General features: G+C 43.4%; 1 protein-coding gene across 1 annotated transcript; it reads left to right on the top strand.

Moving 5' to 3' along the window:
- Positions 1–6,028: 6,028 nt before the first annotated feature.
- HSBP1L1 (heat shock factor binding protein 1 like 1) lies at positions 6,029–18,527 on the top strand. The gene is made up of 4 exons (XM_052660598.1): positions 6,029–6,079; positions 7,959–8,025; positions 8,980–9,073; positions 18,449–18,527. The coding sequence occupies exons 1-4, from the start codon at positions 6,029–6,031 to the stop codon at positions 18,480–18,482; spliced, it is 246 nt and encodes an 81-aa protein (XP_052516558.1). The 3' UTR covers positions 18,483–18,527.

Raw genomic sequence — 18,527 nt, 5'->3', positions numbered from 1 at the left:
TTTCTGTTTTCTTAAGTCTCTTCATTATGCAGGTTTGACCACTTGTTCGCACAAAAAAACCCCTGGAAGGCTTTTTTTTTTTTTTTTTCAGGTTGCTGACAGTTGTTACAGGGCTGAGTCTAGGCAGCCTCCTGGCGTGGCTCGTTTGTACAGCCAGCTCTGAGAACCACTGTTTCAAAATTCACAACGTACACAGAAGTCTTCATGATTCAGGTTAATTGCTTCTGGGAAAGGCACTTGCTATAAATGGGGCCAGAATTGTATAATAAATAATTAGTGGGTTAAAAAATAGTGCTTATGTTGCAGTAAAAATAGAAGTTAAGGGATTTCCCTGGTGGTCTAACGGCTAAGACTCTACACTCCCAACGCATAAGGCCTGGGTTCAATCCTTGGTCAGGGAACTAGATCCCACATGGTGCAACTTAGACCTGGCACAGCAAAATAAATAAAGGAAATATTTTTTTAAAAAATAATTTAAAATTATGAGATATTGCAACAGCCAATAAAAGGAAGCAAAAAAAAAAATCTATGCTCAAAATCTGTGTATCCATTGATATATTTAAAATGGATAACCAACAAGGACCTTTTATATGGCACATGGAACTCTGCTTGATGTTATATGGCAGCCTGGATGGGAAGGGAGTTTGGGGGAGAACAGGTATATGTATAGCTGAGTCTCTTCACTGTTCACCTGAAAGTATCACATTGTTAATCACTATATGCCAGTATAAAATAGGAAGTTTTAAAAAATCTGTATATTCAAATAAGTACCCTGAAAGAACTCTTCTTTTATTACAGAATTTTTAAGTGAGAATTTCAAACATACACAAGAGTAGAGATCATAGCAGTGAACTCCATGTATCCATCACCCAGCATCAATAACTATAAAAGAGCTCTTTTAATGAATATAACATAAAAAACAGCACAGCTAATTGGCAGCATATCTTCCTTTCTAGCAATAATGGTGCATCTTAAAATCAGCAGCATCTTAGATTGAAGGCCTTAGAAATTAAGCCCTTCACATGGACTCAGAGGGGCGTCTGGCCACTTCCGCTGGCATTCATGCTTCAGAGGATAGAACTTCCTCTTACATTCAGTTCAGTTCGTTCAGTCGCTCAGTAGTGTCTGACTCTTTTCAACCCAATGGACTGCAGCACGCCAGGCTTCCCTGTCCATCACCAACTCCCTGATCTTGCTCAAACTCATGTCCATCCAGTTGGTGATGCCATCCAACCATCTCATCCTCTGTCGTCCCCCTCTTCTGCCTTCAGTCTTTCCAGCATCAGGATCTTTTCCAGTGAGTCAGTTCTTTGCATCACATGGCCAAAGTACTGGAGCTTCAGCTTCAACATCAGTCCTTCCAATGCATATTCAGGACTGATTTCCTTTAGGATTGACTGGCTTGATCTCCTTGCAGTCCAAGGGACTCTCAAGAGTCTTCCCCAACACTGCAGTTCAAAAGCATCAATTCTTCAGCGCTCAGCTTTCTTTGTGGTCCAATGCTCACATCCATACATGACTAATGGAAAAACCATAGTTTTGACTCTATGGACCTTTGTCGGCAAAGTAATGTCTCTGCTTTTTAATATGAGGTCTAGGTTAGTCATAACTTTTCTTCCAAGGAGTAAGCATCTTTTAATTTCATGGCTGCAGTCACCATCTGCAGTGATTTTGGAGCCCAAGAAAATAAAGTCTGTCACTGTTTCCTTTGTTTCCCCATCTATTTGCCATGAAGTGATGGGACCAGCTGCCATGATCATCTTTTTTTGAATGTTAAGTTTTAAGCCAGCTTTTTCACTCTCCTCTTTCAGTTTCATCAAGAGGCTCTTTAGTTCCTCTTTGCTTCCTGGCATAAGGGTGGTGTCATCTGCATATCTGAGGTTATTGATATTTCTCCTGGCAATCTTGATTCCAGCTTGTGCTTCATCCAGTTTGGCATTTCGCATGATGTACTCTGCATATAAGTTAAATAAGCAGGGTGACAATATACAGCCTTGATGTATTCCTTTCCAAATTTGGAACCAGTCTGTTGTTCCATGTCCGGTTCTAACTGTTGCTTCTAGACCTGCATACAGATTTCTCAGGAGGCAGGTCAGATGGTCTGGTATTACCATCTCTTGAAGACTTTTCCAGTTTGTTGTGATCCACACAGTCAAAGGCTTTAGTGTAATCAATGAAGTAGAAGTAGATGTTTACCTGAAATTTTCTTGCCTTTTCTATGATCCAGAAGATGTTAGCAACTTGATCTCTGGTTCCCTCCCTTTTCTAAATCCAGCTTGAACATCTGGAAGTTCTTGGTTCACATGCTGTTGAAGCCTGGCTTGGAGAATTTTGAACATCACTTTACTAGTGTGTGAGATGAGTACAACTGTGTGGTAGTTTGAACATTCTTTGGCATTGCCTTTCTTTGGGATTGGAATCAAAACTGACCTTTTCCAGTCCTGTGGCCACTGCTGAGTTTTCCAAATTTGCTGGCATATTGAGTGAAGCACTTTCACAGCATCATCTTTCAGGATTTGAAATAGCTCAACTGGAATTCCATCACCTCCACTAGCTTTGTTCGTAGTGATGCTTTCTAAGGCCCACTTGACTTCACATTCCAAGATGTCTGGCTCTAGATGAGTGATCACACCATCATGATTATCTGGGTCATGAAGCTCTTTTTTATACAGTTCTTCTGTGTATTCTTGCCACCTCTTCTTAATATCTTCTGCTTCTGTTAGGTCCATATCATTTCTGTCCTTTATTGAGCCCATCTTTGCATGAACTATTCCCTTGGAATCTCTGATTTTCTTGAAGAGATCTCTAGTCCTTCTATTCTATTGTTTTCCTCTGTGTCTTTGCACTGATCACTGGGGAAGGCTTTCTTATCTCTCCTTGCTATTCTTTGGAACTCTGCATTCAGATGGATATATCTTTCCCTTTCTCCTTTGCCTTTTGCTTGTCTTCTTTTCTCAGCTATTTGTAAGACTTCCTCAGACAACCATTTTGCCTTTTTGCATTTCTTCGTCTTGGGGATGGTTTTGATCACTGCCTTCTATACAATGTTATGAACCTCCGTCCATAGTTCCTCAGGCACTAATCCCTCAAGATCTAATCCCTTGAATCTATTTGTCATTTCCACTGTATAACTGTAAGGGATTTGATTTAGATCATATCTGAATGGCCTAGTGGTTTTCCTTACTTTCTTCAATTTAAGTCTGAATTTGGCAATGAGGAGTTCATGATCTGAGCCACAGCCAGCTCCTGGTCTTGTTTTTGCTGACTGTATAGAGCTTCTCCACCTTCGGCTGCAAAGAATATAATCAATCTGATTTCAGTATTGACCAACTGGTGATGTCCATGTGTAGAGTCATCTCTTGTGTTGGAAGAGGGTGTTTGCCATGACCAGTGAGTTGTCTTGGCAAAACTCTCCTAGCCTTTGCCCTGCTTCATTTTGTACTCCAAGGCCAAACTTGCCTGTCACTCCAGGTATCTCTTGATTTCCTACTTTTGCATTCCAGTCCCTATGATAAAAAGGACATCTTTTTTTGGTGTTAGTTCTAGAAGGTCTTTTGCAGGTCTTCATAGAACCTTTCAGCTTTGGCTTCTTCAGCCTTAGTGGTTGGGTCACATCGGTCACACCAATGTTCTCATCTCTCAGAGTTAAAATTCTAGCTTTCTGATTTAAAGTTTTGTTTTATATTTAGCTGCTGCTCTTGTGGTCTGTGTCTTTGATTCCACTGTGTATTTCTTGTGAGTGAAAGTGTTAGTCGCTCAGTCATCCAGCTCTTTGTGACCCCATGGATTGTAGCCCACCAGGCTCCTCTGTCAATGGAATTGTCCAGGCAAGAATACTGGAGTAGATAGCCATTCCGTTCTCCAGGGCATCTCCCTGACCCAGGGGTCGAACCTAGGTCTCCTGCATTGCAGGTAGATTCCTTACCACTGAGCAACCAGGGAAACCCTGTGTACTTCTTAACCAGACTCTGTTTTCTTCCTCAGCCTGTCTTTGCACCAGTGAGGCATCGTCTCGTTTCTGCTGCTTCACAGCGCACCTGAATACTCTCCTGTTGTAGATTTGCGAGATCAGCTTCATTAGAGAATTTTTCCCCTGAACCTAGTTCCTGGGATTTAATATCCTTAACAAAATGAGTTTTTGTTGAGTGATTCTCATTTCCATATTAATAAATTTGTGTTCCACAAAGGCAGAACCAAGAATTTGACCCCTTCTTAAGGAGTGTAGGTGCTAGATAGAGAATGACAGGTCCCATTTCTCCAGTAGAGATTGGATTCTCAGGGTTATCAGAGAGTTTCTGAGTAGGTTTCCACTGAACCACAGATTACAGTTGAAGAAAGAAAGAAACCCCTTAACTATGATGCAATCTCTCCCCTTCCCCCTCCACTTCCTGTCTTTATGGATCTGCCAGTCTGAACCTGTCCTGTGGGTGGAGTCTAACCACTCATCCTCTCCTGACTGGCTTCTCACTGAGCATCATGCTCCCCAGGTTCATCCACGCTGTGTCAGGGGTCAGGGATTTATTCCTTCTTATGCCTGAATTATACTCCATCCTGAGGAGGGACTACATTTTATTTATCCATTCGTCTGTTGGTGGACATCTGGCTATTTCCACCTGTTGACTATCATTAATAGTCAATAATGCTGCTATAAACTGTTCTGTATACGTTTTTGTGTGGATATATGCTGTCTTTTCCCTCGGGCACATACCCAGAGACAGAACTGAGGTTGTCTGGTAACTTTATGTTCAGCCTTTTATGGACCTGCCGGACTGGCTGCACCAGGCACCTTCCTACCTGGGTGTGACACAGACTCTGCCACTCCTTGCCCACACCTGTCATTATCCTTTTGATTCACATTACACACAATGGGTGTGAAGTGGCTCCCCTGGTAGTTTTGATTTGCATTCTTCTGATGAAAGAGGATGTTGGGTTTCTTTGCAAGCAAGGCTGTGCTTCAACACACATCCAGCAGCCAGATGTCACTGTGTGGTCACTCGGCCAAGACCCCTGGGGTGCTGGGGCACCCATACAGACACAGCCCTGCCTGCAGAGAGGTGCAGATGTGTAAACAAAGCAGGTACTTGCCAAGCACAGGGTCCTGGGCCATCACCCATGAAGTGCCCCCCGAGCCACGATCCAGACAGGCCTTCAGGGCACAGAGGGAGAGAAGGCAGCAGTGACAACTTCTTTCCAGCTCCTCAAAAAATCAGAGCAGAGACTCAAGTGTTGGCCATTCTGCGTTGGTCACAGGACAGGACTAGTCTGTCTTTCTTCTTTTTTTTTTTTTTTGGCCACCCTAGGAGGCTTCTGGGATCTTAGTTCCCTGACCAGTGATTGAACCTGGGCCCTTGGCAGTGAGAGCTTGGAGTCCTAATCACTGGACCACCAGGGAAATCCCAGAACAAAACTATTCTTAATCTTACAGTTGGGGGCAGAAATGGCAGAGGTTCAGGGAGAAGAGAGTCTCCTGGGTGGAAGATCACCAGGCGCAGGACCTCAGTGGGCTGCGGCCAGACCCCATCCTCGCCCCCATACCCCCACCCCGCCTCCAGGATCTCCCAGAAGGCAGGTGACAACACTGCTTGGTGAAAGGGTGAGTGCCAGGGGCTGGGGAGCTGGGAGGTGTTGTCCCCGGGCGCAGAGCCTGGGTTTGGGGCGAGGAGAAAGCTCAGGGAGCGGATGGCAGTCGTGGTCATACAACAACGCGGTGGTACCTGACGCCACTGCACCGTGCCTTAGAAACGTGTAAAACGGCAATTTCTATGCTGTGCATTCTCTGCCAGGATGGTCATTAAAAGGTCGTGCTCACTCTGGGCTCTGAAGCAATGAAAATAAACAGTGGCGCTGGGATAGGCCTGTCCGCCGAGATCCCGCCCCGCCCAGGCCGCCACCCGCGCGCCGCTCGGGTCTTGCTCCGCGAGTCCCCGGCCATCGCCGCCGGGAGCCCAGGGCGGCTGAGCGGACCCCGCGGAGCGGCCGGCCGAGGACCAGCCGGCCCGCCTGCAGCCCCGGTCCGCCGGCCGCAGACATGGACGCACGGGGCCCCGAAGCACCCGGAGGGCGCGCGCTGCGGGACGTGGTGAGTGGGGACCCTCCCGCGCCGAGCGCCCCTCCCGGACGGACGCCCCGCGCCCGAGGCTGGACCCCCCTCACCCTCCACCCAGCCCGCAAGGCGCCACCACCCCACCCACCCCCAGCTGCTTCCCATTTGCAAAGGAGCTGCAGTGCCAGAGATGAGACGGCCCAGGGCTGCTGGTCTCATTAAGAAGATTTGGTTAGGTGTACACAATTGAATCCACGTTTTTCTGACCAAAAAAAAAAAAAAAAAAAAATCTGATTGACCGCCGGGAAGCGCTCCAGACAGAGGGCCTAGCTCCACACAGGAAAGGAGAGTCCAGGGGAGACCCGCTTCTGTGTTCTCAGCTCTAAAGCGGAGATAACACTGTGCGTGGAGGGAGAGTGTCCTGGACTGGGTGAGACTTCCACCCAGAAACCCAGGGCAGCCTGAGTATGCCCGCCTTCAGTCACAGGGATGGTGTTCCAGTTTGGCCCCCTAACAGGTTTCTGCAAACCCAGTCCCGCCGAACAAGCACCCAAGAGTGTAGGGGTGGCGTGCACCCACGCGGTGTGCTCTGGGGACCCTAGGAAAACTCCTTAAGAATTCTTTGAGAAGCCGAGGTTAGAGATTTTCTCCTATGCTATCTTCTGAACATCTGTCTGATAGTTTGTTGCTTGTATTTAAATGTCTGATGGCTTTGAGTTAATTGTTGTGGATGGTGTGCGGTAAGGGTCAGGCCTGCTTGTTTAGTTAGTTACCGTGTGGCTGTCACTGTTCCAGCTGTTGGTTGAAGCTGTTGGTTGATTTTCTTTACTCTTTGCGTGGGAAAGCCTTCACACCATGTGAAAAATCAACTAATGGTAGGGTGCAGCCTCTGTGAAAAATAGTACGGGAGGTTCCTAGAACAGTAAAAACAGAATTACCATGTGATCCAGCAAGCCCACCCGGGGCATATATTCAGACAAAACTATAATTTAAAAAGACACATGAGCCCCTATCTTCACAGCATTATTCACAAAAGCCAAAACATGGAAACAACCTAAATATCCATTGACAGATGAATGGATAGAGAAGATGTGGTACATATATGTATGTAACGGAATACTGCTGCTGCTAAGTCGCTTCAGTCGTGTCCGACTCTGTGCGGCAGAGACGGCATAGACGGCAGCCCAGCAGGCTCCCCCGTCCCTGGGGTTCTCCAGGCAAGAACACTGGAGTGGGTTGCCATTTCCTTCTCCAATGCATGAAAGTGAAAAGGGAAAGTGAAGTTGCTCAGTCGTGTCTGACGATTAGCAACCCCATGGACTACAGCCCACCAGGCTCCTCTGCCCATGGGATTTTCCAGGCAAGAGCACTGGAGTGCTACTCAGTCATAAAAAAGGAATGAAGTAATGCCATTTGCAGCAACATGGTTGGACCTAGAGATGATCATACTGTGTGAAGTAAGTCAGACAAAGACAAACATCATATGATATCACTTCTATGTAGAATCTAAAATAAGACACAGATGAACACATCTACAAAACAGTCTCATAGACACAGAGAACAGGCTTGTGGTTGCCAAGGGTAGGGGGAGGTATGGGGTTCGCAGATGCAATCTATGACGTTTAGAATGGATAAACAAGGCCCTAATATACAGAACAGGGAACTGTATTCAATATCCTGCGACAAATCATAATGGAAAATAATATGAAAAAAATATATGTATAGCTGAGTCACTTTGCTGTACAGCAGAGATTGGCATGACATTGTAAATCAACTGTACTTCAATTTTAAAAAAAAATTAGCTTCAAACAAGAAATCAACTCATTGTTTATAGGGATGGTTCCCCTTCCATGGTTCTTAGAATGCTCTGCATCACAGGTGAATATATATTCACTCGTCTTGTTCCATTTTTCAGGCAGAAAGTCTATTTCAGGAACTTCAAGAACATTTTCAAGCTCTGACGGCAACATTGAACCTCAGAAATATCCTTTTCTGTTTCATAACAAATACTGCAATGCTTTTGGACTGTTGAACTGTTGGGGACTATCTTCTGTTTTCTGCTGTTGGTGGATAATTGCTGACGCGGAGCTTCCTGGTGTTTCCATCTGTGCTTTTACAAAAGATCCTGATGTATTAATCACTACCCGAAGGTAATACTTCCTGCTTGACCAGCAATGCAGGGTGTTTATGTAAGGCAGGGATAAAACACAGGACATACATATAGTACATACTATCCAATGGGCTTTTCCAGCAGGCTTAAATAAATCTGGATGGTCTGCTCAGTAGCGTTTGTACTCCCTCAAACAGTCTGAACCCTGAACATGCACTGGGTAGGTCTCCAACCTAGGGATCTTTATAATGGCTCTCCTGGCCTTGTTTTGCTTTGTAACTTCAGCAGCTGACTATCTGGTTAGATGTGAATTCAATCAAAGTTAGGTAGACTGTTTCTTTCTGGTTTAAGAAAACCCAGAGAAAGGGACACTTGCCCTAAGACTTCCCCAAGTGAAGTCACGTCACACAATTAAACTCCTGCCTTAAAACGCCTGGGCATCATTTGCTGAGGAAACACTTTACTTGCAACTTTTGATCCTGTAGATGATAAAAATAAACAGTAGGAAATTGTTTTAAACAGAGGTAATTTTCATCGTATTTACATGCTGATTAGAGTTTGGTTAAAACACAGTTAAACATACCAGACAAGCTCACATCCTAGAATCCATGTGCAAAGAAAGGGAGCCAAGTTTTCAGAACTGGGCGCACAGTGCCAGGACTAACAGCAGCTCCAAGCCCGCGCAGGACACGGTTAGTGAGCACTGCCCTGAGGTGTTCGTGCCTTCGACTCCCTCCTTTCACGTGCACCACAGGGCGCTGCCATCAGCCTTTGAGGGGCTGAGCTAGGTGCCCGTGTCCATATTCTGCTCTCCTTGACCTTGTACTGGAAGAAATGGGGGGTCGCATTGAAGACTTGCAGAAGAACGTGAATGACCTGATGGCCCAAGCTGGGATTGACAGTCATGCTCAGAAACACAGGTGAGGCCTCCTAGGGCACTGATGTTCGCCTGCCACATGGCCTCTGCTTTCCTCTTGAACCTTTGCCCCGTATTTGCTCACTAAGGGAACTACTGTTTCTGCACTGCATGAAAAACCTCCAGGAGTGATTTTCAAAATTCACAAATGCTCTTTTCTAAGTTGAACAGAAACATTCTCTCATTGTTCCTTAAAAAGTGCACATTTAAAGGAAAACCACTATTTAAATGTGGATTTTATTAAAGTACTTTTCACCCTCATCCCTCAAATTAGCGTTCAATCAAAACACAAGTCACAATGAGAGATTGGGAATGATGACTAGTGGCTTCTGTTTGAGACAGTACATTCGTGGAACCATTTAAAAAGACGCAGATGCATTAGGCTCTCCCCGTGGTTCATGAGCACTTCCTGAGGGTCCCACTCTACCCTCCAGAATGCAGGCATTTCTTTTCTGGTGGAATTTTCCTTCATCTTTTTTTTTTTTTTTTTTTTTTTTTACTATTTTATCTTTCACTTTCATTTTATTTTTATTGAAATTTTTTTTGTATTTGATGTACAATATTATATGTACAGGTGTACATGTAATGTGTACAGTGTAGTGATTCACAATTTTTAAAGGTTAAACTCCATTTATAGTTATTATAAAATATTGGCTCTATTTCCCAAGCTACAATGTATCTTTGTAGCTTATGTTATATAATAATTTGTACCTCTGAATTCCTTAACTGCCTCTTCCCTGCTCCCCTCTCCCCACTCACTTGTTCTCTATATCTGTGAGTCTGTATATTCACTAGTTTGTTATATTTTTTAGATTTCACACATACAAGTGATAACATATGGTATTTGTCTTTCTCTGTCTGACTTATTTCACTTAGCATAACGCCCTCCAATTCTATCCACGTTGCTGCCAATGGCAAGTCTTCTTTTTTATGACATGGTAACCATGTCTTCTTTATTCAGTCATCTGTTGGACACGTGGGTTGCTTCCCTATTTTGGCGACTGTAAATAATGCTGCAGTGATCATTTGGGTGCGTGTATCTTTTCCAATTAGTGTCTTTGTTTTTTCTGCACTTCTTGAAGATGTAGATAAATGCTTGGCCTCAGGTCTTAGACTGAATGTGTTGTCTGTGTAACATACCTGGAGACACAAGCCTTATTTTATTAAGATACTCAAGCATGTTTTACTGACATAATATTCTGCTTCTGTGAGCACGCTCTAATTTTAGCTGAACAGGTAGATGTGGTCGCTTTCCTTGCTTTCATTTCTCTGTCAGTTGTTATCCCAAGTCAGTTGGCAGATCATCTGTGCTTACCCTGCTGAATCAGAGCAAGTTCACCTGTCAGTGACTTATTTATAAATTTCCACATCTGCTGTTCTGGTGGAAAAGATCGCTGGAATCTGTCCTGGACACACGAGCTGCAGGTCTGGGGGCGGGTGCTCCAGCTGTGTCTGCAGGATACTTGGCTCTACGCAGGTGGGGGGCTGCCTCAGACGGACCCACCTGCCCTGGAACGCTGTCCTCCCTGCGGGTGCCGAGCACTATGTTCTCAGGATGCGCTTCCCTGAGGGGGCCAGCGGCCAGGAACGTGGCCCCTTCTGTCACCACCCAGACGCCAGAGGGCTGTTTTAAGTTTGGTCAGAACCCATCATAGGTTAGGCATCAAGTTAAATGGATAAGTAGGATCAAAACTTCACCTTCTCAATGCACATACAGCCATTATCTGAAGCAGCATGAGAGGTCAGCTAATGCCTTTTAAATCAAAGGAAGTACCTGAGTAGGTCTAAATCTGTTTGGCTAAATCTGTGCTTTTTGCTTCTGCTGGGTCAGGGGTTCCTAACACAGGGTGCTTGCTGTGGATTTCAGGGGATTTGATAAGCACCTTAAACTTGTGTTCCTGCTGTGAGTAGGGGAGTCCATGACCCCCACAACTACTGTTTCACATTCTCCTGGCCCCCTCTCGGGTGCAGCATCTGAACACCCTTCTCTTGCAGGGAAGCAGGCAGGCAGTTGTTCCAGGAGAATGTCTTCACGCTGTTGATGCAAAGTAGTATTCTGCCATTGGAAGAGCAGGCACTGTTTATTTGCCTTAAATTGTGCATCCACACAAGTGTCTGACTCAAATGAGAATTGTTTAACATTCAGGTTTTCTATATACTGAATTTTTCCTGTATAAAACGGTTCTAGTAATTACAGGAAAGGAAGGTACATTTTTTTTGTTGGATTCCAATTTATTTAACTGCATATTAACTGATATTTAAATGAATCATTACTTCTTTCCATTTTTTTCTTACAGACTTGAAGACAGAACAGTCATTTGAAAATATGAAAAAGTGAAAACTGTACTTTTTGAGTAATAACTATATAACACAAGTTCTTATTTTTAGTATTTAAGAATTCATTAGTAAAATAAAAGATTAAAAGAACAAAGGCAGGGCAATAAGAATGTAATTAGGCAAGAGATCGACCACTTAACAAAGATGGTTGTAAAATGACAGGACACACCTAACATTTGTGGATCATGGGGGAAAAGAATAAGATATAACAGGTCAATTTTCCCCCAGAATTAAGCTCTATATAGAACTTTCTTAAGAATATCATAAGCAGTTTTCTACAGAAGTTGCTTCTTCAACATCTTCATTCCGGTTCAATAATTCCAGTCACATGACTCTGGGGAAGACTCATGTTCACCTGTCCAGTCCAAGCAGACCCTGATGGTATGTTCTCCAAACCAAAGGAAAACCAGAGAAGCAGTTGATACAGGAGCTCTGGACCGCTTCCTAGGACACCCTTACCTGCCCCACCCCCACCCCCACTGCCCCACGTAGAGGTCGTGACCAAAGAGGTGCACAAAGATTGCACCCATCTTTATCTTGTCAGTTAGAGGGGCTTTCAAATAATTGTCAATTCACCTATCTCTGAGCCAAAGTAAAAAAAGCTATGATCACCTAAAACAGGGTCCATTGTAGGCTCTCATTATAAAAAAAATAACATTATCCCTGCATATAAAAGAAATCATACTCTTTATACAACTGAGTGACTTCACTTTCACGCATTGGAGAAGGAAATGGCAACCCACTCCAGTATTCTTGCCTGTAGAATCCCAGGGACGGGGGAGTCTGGTGGGCTGCCGTCTATGGGGTTTCACAGAGTTGGACACTACTGAAGTGACTTAGCAGCAGCAGCAGCAGCATACCAAAGTCAAAAGCACTCCTACAGTTTAGAATTACACACTATCAATACTTTTTTCTATGCAGGCAATTTTACATAGTTCATCATATTGCTTGTAATTTAATATCCTGTTCTCATAAACACTTTTCCCCTTGTGAAAGTTTCATATACACTTTTGTATGGTTACTAATACTCTATTATGTGGCTGAAATAATTTAACCATCCCCTTAACCATTCCTTGGGGTTGAGATTATTTCTTACTTTCTGGCTAGTATAAGTGAGTTCCTTTAATGAGCATTGGCTATCCTCGAATTCTCTGCACATTTCTCTAGGGCCAGAAGTATGGCCACAGGCCAAGCACACTGAGCAGAATGCATGTAAGAAAGGAAAGGTCATTTTATACCCTCAACAGTAATGCAAACCCAAAGTTTAAACCCAAAGTTTTTAAATTCAGTTTTCTTGGTGGTTTAAAATCATATTTCCATTTGATTATATGAAAGATTTCAAAGCATCTTAGGTGTAATTTTAAGTTTAGCAGAAACTAGAGAAAATTACTTGAATTAAAATAAACCAAACAGATTTGCATCTCCATGAATAATACAGAACATAATTTAAAGTCCAGGATTTTTAATAAATTAAGTAAGTAGGAAAGTAAGCTTCTGTTTAGTTATTAACTAAAATAAAACATAGACATTGTCAAAAATTTATTAACTTTGCAAAGAAAGTTCTCAGCTGATCCCCTTTTATTGGCTCATTTGGCCATTTAACATCTCAATTATTCACTCAAACCACAGATATCTATCTTTAAAGAGATTACTTGGCATTTTTTAATATCATATCTGTTTCAGTATCTTCCTAATACTTTTATGAAGAATTGCTATTTTCTAGCACCCTGTTACATATATTTAGAAAAAATCAGAATGTTTTCATAAGAAAAAGAGGGAAAATAGTAGACAGATTTACGTGTAAATACTCTTATTCTAATCTAAATGGGATTAACACCACTTTAGTAGAAAGCAGTTTATTCATTGAATACCTAAGTAAAATGGAGTTACTTCAATATAAAATCCTATATTCATGAATGTGTAATTTAAAACTTAACACAAAGTTATGAACTTGTGAAAATATAAAGCTTAATAATAGAGTTGAATCTATAAGGCAGAAGTGCTGAAAGTTTTAAATTCTTACATTTCATTCCTTTTTTACAATTGCCTTTATCTATCTCCATAGATTTTTAACTCTCTCCAAATCTCCTTTCAGCACCCCCGCCCAAGCTTTTTGGAAGTAAATTCCATCAACTCACACCTCCTTCCCTAGCAGAGCCTCTGCAGCTGCTAGCTCCCCTTAACCACACCATATTTCCAGCCCCAGGGCCTCGTCCCACCACAGGGCCTGGTTCTGAGGTTCCTTCTGGACCGGAGTTACACACACACACAGACACACATCCACACCAGTCAGCACTTCCTGTATCTGATCTCAGCTTGAACATGGTCTCCTGAGAGGTCCTTTCCCTGAATGCCTGTCTGGGTCTGATGTCCTTCATGCGGTCTCTGGCTGACTGTCACAGTTGTTATTTCACTTCTTTGTAATCATTTGAGTCTCCTCCACAAGGCAGCAACCGGTTTGATTTTGTTCACCTCAGCTGCTCAGGGCTGGCACCAGCCCTGGGACCCACGAGCTACTCAAACTTTTTTTTAAACTAATGAATGAATTTTGAGAGTTTCTAAATACTTTGCAATCTTTTCTATGATGCTTTTTGCCCACAGAGATGTGTGAGAGCTTGATCACTTTTTGACAAAACCAGAGGCCAGAGGGAAGACTGGGGACAACAGCAGTGACTGTAGGCTGGGGTGGTATGGGGAGGCAGCGCTGAGCTCCTGAGGGCACCGCGAGTATTCTTTGTAAAACGTTGACGAAAAATGTAAAAATGCCAAAAAGAGTGCTAGGATCAGTTGGATTTAAAAATCATGTAGGAAAACTCTTCAAAATGATACCCACCTAAAGCAAGTCAAGGTCCCAGGCTGATCTTCAAGACCTCATATAGTCACAAGAAGTCTGAGGAGGTCTCGAATATACACCCTGAGTTTTAACTAAGCAACCCACGAAACCAAACTTTGAGTGTGGTTTTCAGAAACATCAGCAGTGCAGTTTTCTAGGAGAGTTGTAGACAGTAGATGCTTTGATTCTGTCGGTGCCCGAGCTCTTCATCTCTTACCGGCTCGGCAGAGAGAGAACTGGGCAGTCTAGCCTATGGACACTTGGATGCCTACATAGCTGTTTGTTATACTGTTTCAATCTTTGTTGTGAATGTCTTAAACTATGTAAATAGCATCGTAACCCAGTGTCCTTCTGTACCTAGTTTTCCATTCAGTGGTTTGAGATTTGCCTATGTTAATATGTATAGGTCTAGCTCAATGTAACTAACTGCAATATAATAGTCCTTTGACTATTTGTCGTTTGTTTCCAAATAATGCTGCAATAAACTCTGCAGAGACATCACTTTGCCAACAAAGGTCTGTCTAGTCAAAGCTATGGTTTTTCAGTAGTCATGTATGGATGTGAGAGTTGGGCAATAAAGAAAGCTAAGCACTGAAGAATTGATGCTTTTGAACTGTGGTGTTGGAGAAGACTCTTGAGAGTCCCTTGGACTGCAAGGAGATCAAACCAGTCAATCCTAAAAGAAATCAGTCCTGAATATTCATTGGAAGGACTGATGCTGAAGCTGAAGCTTCAATACTTTGACCACCTGATGCGAAGAATTGACTCAGGGGAAAAAGACCCTGATGCTGGGAAAGAGTGAAGGCAGGAGGAGAAGGGGACGACAGAGGAGGAGATGGTTGGATGGCATCCCCGACTTGATGGACATGAGTTGGAGCAAGCTCCAGGAGTTGGTGATGGATAGGGAAGACTGGCGTGTTGCAGTCCATGGGGTCGCAAAGAGTCAGACACGACTGAGCAACTGAACTGAACTGAATGCTGCAATACTCTTTCATGTCTCCTGTGTGTGTGCTTGTCTCTCTAGTTTACCTGACTGCTTATTCTATTACTGAATATATTCTGTACCTCCTAGGTTGGTTGCCTCTGTGTCAGCTGTCTTGTCTAATTGCTGGACTTTGCAATAAAACTCATCCTGGGAAGAATGGGAAACAGAAGTCTCTTTGTGCCCAGACAACCGGGGGGTATCATCACCTTTCTCTACTAGTTCATTTCAACTTGAAAAAAGCAACATGCACAGCAATGAGGCAAGGTTTGATAGCCCTACAGATCTAGGTTTCGAATTAACGTCCTCTGCAGTTAGTTGTGGTGGTGGTTTAGGCACTAGGTGGTGCTTGACTCAGGACCCCACGTACTGTAGCCCACCAGGCTTCTCTGTCCATAGAATTTTCCAGGCAAGAATACTGGAGTGGGTGAAAATGAAAGTGAAAGTCACTCAGTCGTGTCCAACTCTTTGCGACCCCATGGACTATACAGTCCATGGAATTCTCCAGGCCAGAATACTGGAGTGGGTAACCTTTCCCTTCAGGGGATCTTCCTACTCTTTACCAACTGAACTGGGGTGGGTAGGCAGCCACCTCCTTCTCCGAGGGATCCTCCAACCCAGGTATCGGACCTGGGCCTCCTGCACTGCAGGTGGAGTCTCTACTGACTGAACCACCAGGCAAGTCCAGTCAGTTGTAACTACGGGCAACTACGGTTTAGTTTCCCTCTCTGTAAACTGTCTACCTGGCAGGTGCTTGGAAGGATTTGAGAAATGACTTATAAGTTACTTGGTTAAGGGTGAGGTAGATGGTAATAAGATATAAGCTTAGTATTACAGTTAATAAGCTTTTTACAATAAGATATAAACATAGAATAAAGAGGCCAAATCATAATTCAGTGATATTATACTTACAAAGCACCAGTGAAAAGATAATTTTTAAAGCCAAATGTGAAGTTATTACAACTTGTAAATAAAACAAATTTATAATAGAGTAAATTTACAAACGTGAAGTACGATTTTTTGTTGTTGTTAATAAAGCTTTATCAATGAGAGAGAATTCATATGCCATGCAATTCATCCAACTAAAGCATACAATTCAGTGACTTTTTCATATATTCACAGACATGTATATCCACAATTCTGCAAGATTTCCATCATCTTAAGAAATCCTGTACCCATCAGCTGTCACTGCCCAATTTCCCCATCCTCCAGTCTTAAGCAAACACTAATTAGCTGTCTGTCTCTATGGATTTGCCCATTCTAGACCTCTCCTATAAATGGGATCACACACGACATAATAACCAGTTTCTTCTACTTATGTTAGTGTTTTCCAAGTTCGGAGCCTACAACAGTACTTCGTTCCCTCTTACCAGCGAGTGCTAGTCCGCTGCATGGATAGAGCACACTGTTCGATCCACTGGGGAGCTGACGGATGTTTGAGATGCCCGTCTTCGGCTCTTATGAAAAATGCTGCCACAAAAATGTGTGTCCAAATTTCTGTGTGGACATACATGTTTGAATCTCTGAGATATATACCTAGGAGTTACTCTGATGGGTCAGATAGTAATTCCATGCCATATTTTTGAGGAATTTTGCCACACTGGTTTCCACAGTGACTGCACCACTGTCCCTTCCCATCAGCAGTGCATGTCACCCCGTTTCTCACATCCTTGTCAGCACTTGTAGTAACGGACTCTTGAATCTGTTCACACCCATTCTCATGGGTGTCAAGTGGCATCTCCTGGTGACTGATGACGGTGAGCATCTTTTCAGGTAATTACTGGCTAATGGTCTTGCTTGAATAAATGTCAGAAGTATACTATCAAATGTCTTTCATATGCCAGGTACTTAGGATCACATTTTTTTTCTTTAGCATCTCATATGATACAGTATTATACTATTTTGGGGAAAATTAAAACTGGAGACATTAAACTGCATATTTGCATTTGAGTTTTATATCCATTTTTAAATTTTTAAAAAATATTTGGCTGTACTGGGATCTTTAGTTACGGGATGCAAATTCTTAGATGCAGCATGTGGGATCTAGTTCCCTGACCAGGGATCAAACCTGAGCCCCCTGCATTGGGAGTGCAGAGTCTTAATCTCCAGATCACCAGGGAAGTTCCTATCAATTCAGTTCAGTCCAGTCACTCAGTTGTGTCCGACTCTTTGCCACCTCACGGACTGCAGCACGCCAGGCCTCCCTGTCCATCACCAGCTCCCGGAGTTTACTCAAACTCATGTCCATTAAGTCAGTGATGCCATCCAACCATCTCATCCTCTGTCATCCCCTTCTCCTCCCACCTTCAATCTTTCCCAGCATCAGTCTTTCCCAGTGAGTCAGTTCTTTGCATCAGGTGGCCAAAGTATTGAAGTTTCAGCTTCACCATCAGTCCTTCCAATGAATATTCAGGACAGATTTCCTTTAGGATGTACTGGCTCAATCTCCTTGCAGTCCAAGGGACTCTCAAGAGTATTCTCCAATACCATAGTTCAAAAGCATCAATTCTTCGGCACTCAGCTTTCTTTATAGTCCAACTCTCACATCCATAGATGACTACTGGAAAAATCATAGCCTTGACTAGACGGACCTTTGTTGGCAAAGTAATGTTGGCAAAAAAAGTCCCTATATCTGTTTCTAAAAGCACATGCTTGTGTGTGTGTGGCTTTTTAAAAATTTCATTCTTGGTAAGTACACTCATGTTTCAACAATGAGTCAATCTGATGAGGCAGTGAGCCTTTTCACAGCAGAGGGCCCCCAGGGAATGCTGTGACTGATCTGAGTACAACAGGTGTCAGACAGCAGACGCTACCATCCTCTTCACACGGGAGAGCACTTGCCCAAGGTCCTCAGTAAGCAACGGAGGATGGCTGTGAAGCCAGGTGTGGGCTCCAGGTGTGCTCCCTGGAGTTCCCTGTGCTCCTCCCTGCGAGGCGTCCACTCTTGACTTCGTAGTCTGTGTGCACTGAGATGTGCCCGGGAAGATCCCAACTAACAAATGCTGCTTGGGTAAGCAATATAGGAGAGGAACCTGAGACTGTGATGAGGAAAGTAGCTACACGGATTGAAGGGTCTGGTTTCCACATAAAATACAGTATATGTACGTACATTAGATTTGATCTTAGCAAGTATAACAATCAGCTCTTAGTCTGAAGGGAAGACTGCAAAAATCATTATTTTATCGTACTGCTTTTATAACCAGAATAAAATGTAATTTTTCATTAAGGGTGTTCCTGAACTCAAGCCTTTGGTTCTATTGAGGGTTCAGCTATGTCCCTGACAATTCCTGCGCTGGAAGTCCTCAC

This window comes from Budorcas taxicolor, chromosome 22 (genome assembly GCF_023091745.1).
Source record: "Budorcas taxicolor isolate Tak-1 chromosome 22, Takin1.1, whole genome shotgun sequence".
NCBI lineage: Eukaryota > Metazoa > Chordata > Mammalia > Artiodactyla > Bovidae > Budorcas > Budorcas taxicolor.
Note: the sequence above shows the minus strand (reverse complement) of the source record. Positions and strands in the feature narration are given on the sequence as shown.